This window comes from Carlito syrichta, unplaced genomic scaffold (genome assembly GCF_000164805.1).
Source record: "Carlito syrichta isolate Samal-C Ts95f unplaced genomic scaffold, Tarsius_syrichta-2.0.1 Scaffold136100, whole genome shotgun sequence".
NCBI lineage: Eukaryota > Metazoa > Chordata > Mammalia > Primates > Tarsiidae > Carlito > Carlito syrichta.
This window is the reverse complement of record NW_007080196.1, coordinates 1-965: the sequence shown is the minus strand read 5'-3', so window position 1 is coordinate 965 and position 965 is coordinate 1. Positions and strand designations below refer to the sequence as shown.

The following is a 965-nucleotide window of genomic DNA, read 5'->3' as shown; positions in this document are numbered from 1 at the left end:
AAAAAAAAAAAAAAAAAGAATTCTCTCCAAGGTCGGGTGTGGTGGCTTGAGCCTGCAATCCCAGCACTTTGGGAGACCAAGGTGAGAGGACTGCCTGAGGTCAGGGATTCGAAACTGGCCTGGGCAACTTGGTGAGACCTCATCTCTACAATAAATCAAAAAATCAGCCAGGACTGGTGGCATGTGCCTGTAGTTCCAGCTACTTGGAAGGAAAAGCCCAGTAGGTCTGTGAGTGGGCCACTGTACTCCAGTCTGGGAGACAGAGTGAAACTCCAACTCAAAAAAAAAAACAAACCCAGAATTCTCCCCAATCCCTGCCAAAGCTTGGGTTCAACGCCCGCCTGTCTGCAGCCAAAGGCCAAGCCTCCAGGGTTCCTCCCACGGTCAGTGTGATCATCCCCCTGCAGACAGACCAGCCTGGCACCGTTCGGAGCAGGGCACTTCATCTAGTCATTTCGCCTTCCTCACCCCCTGCAAGAGGCTGGGACTGGCCTGGGGCCGACCCCTCTGGCCCCAACAGCAGGAACAACAAGCACTGTCGCTGCTACAGTCACCGTCATGACAGATCTGGGACACCGAGGCAGCCAAATACCCTGTGAACTGCTGTCTGTGCACCTGTCCTCACACCAAGACCTCGGTGGGCACGGGGGCAAGGAGCACAATGTCGGCCTGCTTTCTAGTGAGGAGAGTGAGGCTCAGAGTGGCCACTGGAGGCCACAGCAGCGGGAGGCTGCCCCACCCCGGCCTCTGAGGCCTGCGGGCCCGCCGGGGCCCTCACCTCGCCCTCGGCCCTGTTGTTCTCCCGGATCGCTCTGATCCAGCCCAGCATGTCATCACGGTCCTCAGCCTGAAAGAGATATTCACAGAAGTCAGCGGTGGTCAGCCGGAACACGTGCCTCCTCTTGGTCTCGCTGTAGGAGATGTCCACCAGGCAGGAGCCGATGCAGACGGGCGCCGCCTCGTCC

General features: G+C 58.2%; 1 protein-coding gene across 1 annotated transcript in view; it reads right to left on the bottom strand.

Moving 5' to 3' along the window:
- Window positions 1–959, bottom strand: part of LOC110594779 (rho GTPase-activating protein 23-like) — a 24,868-nt gene extending 23,909 nt beyond the window's left edge. Inside the window, exon 1 of the mRNA XM_021708394.1 lies at window positions 779–959. Coding sequence (XP_021564069.1) covers window positions 779–829 — 51 coding nt within the window. The 5' untranslated portion in view covers window positions 830–959. The remainder of the gene's footprint in view (window positions 1–778) is intronic.
- Between the last annotated feature and the right edge of the window lie 6 nt (window positions 960–965).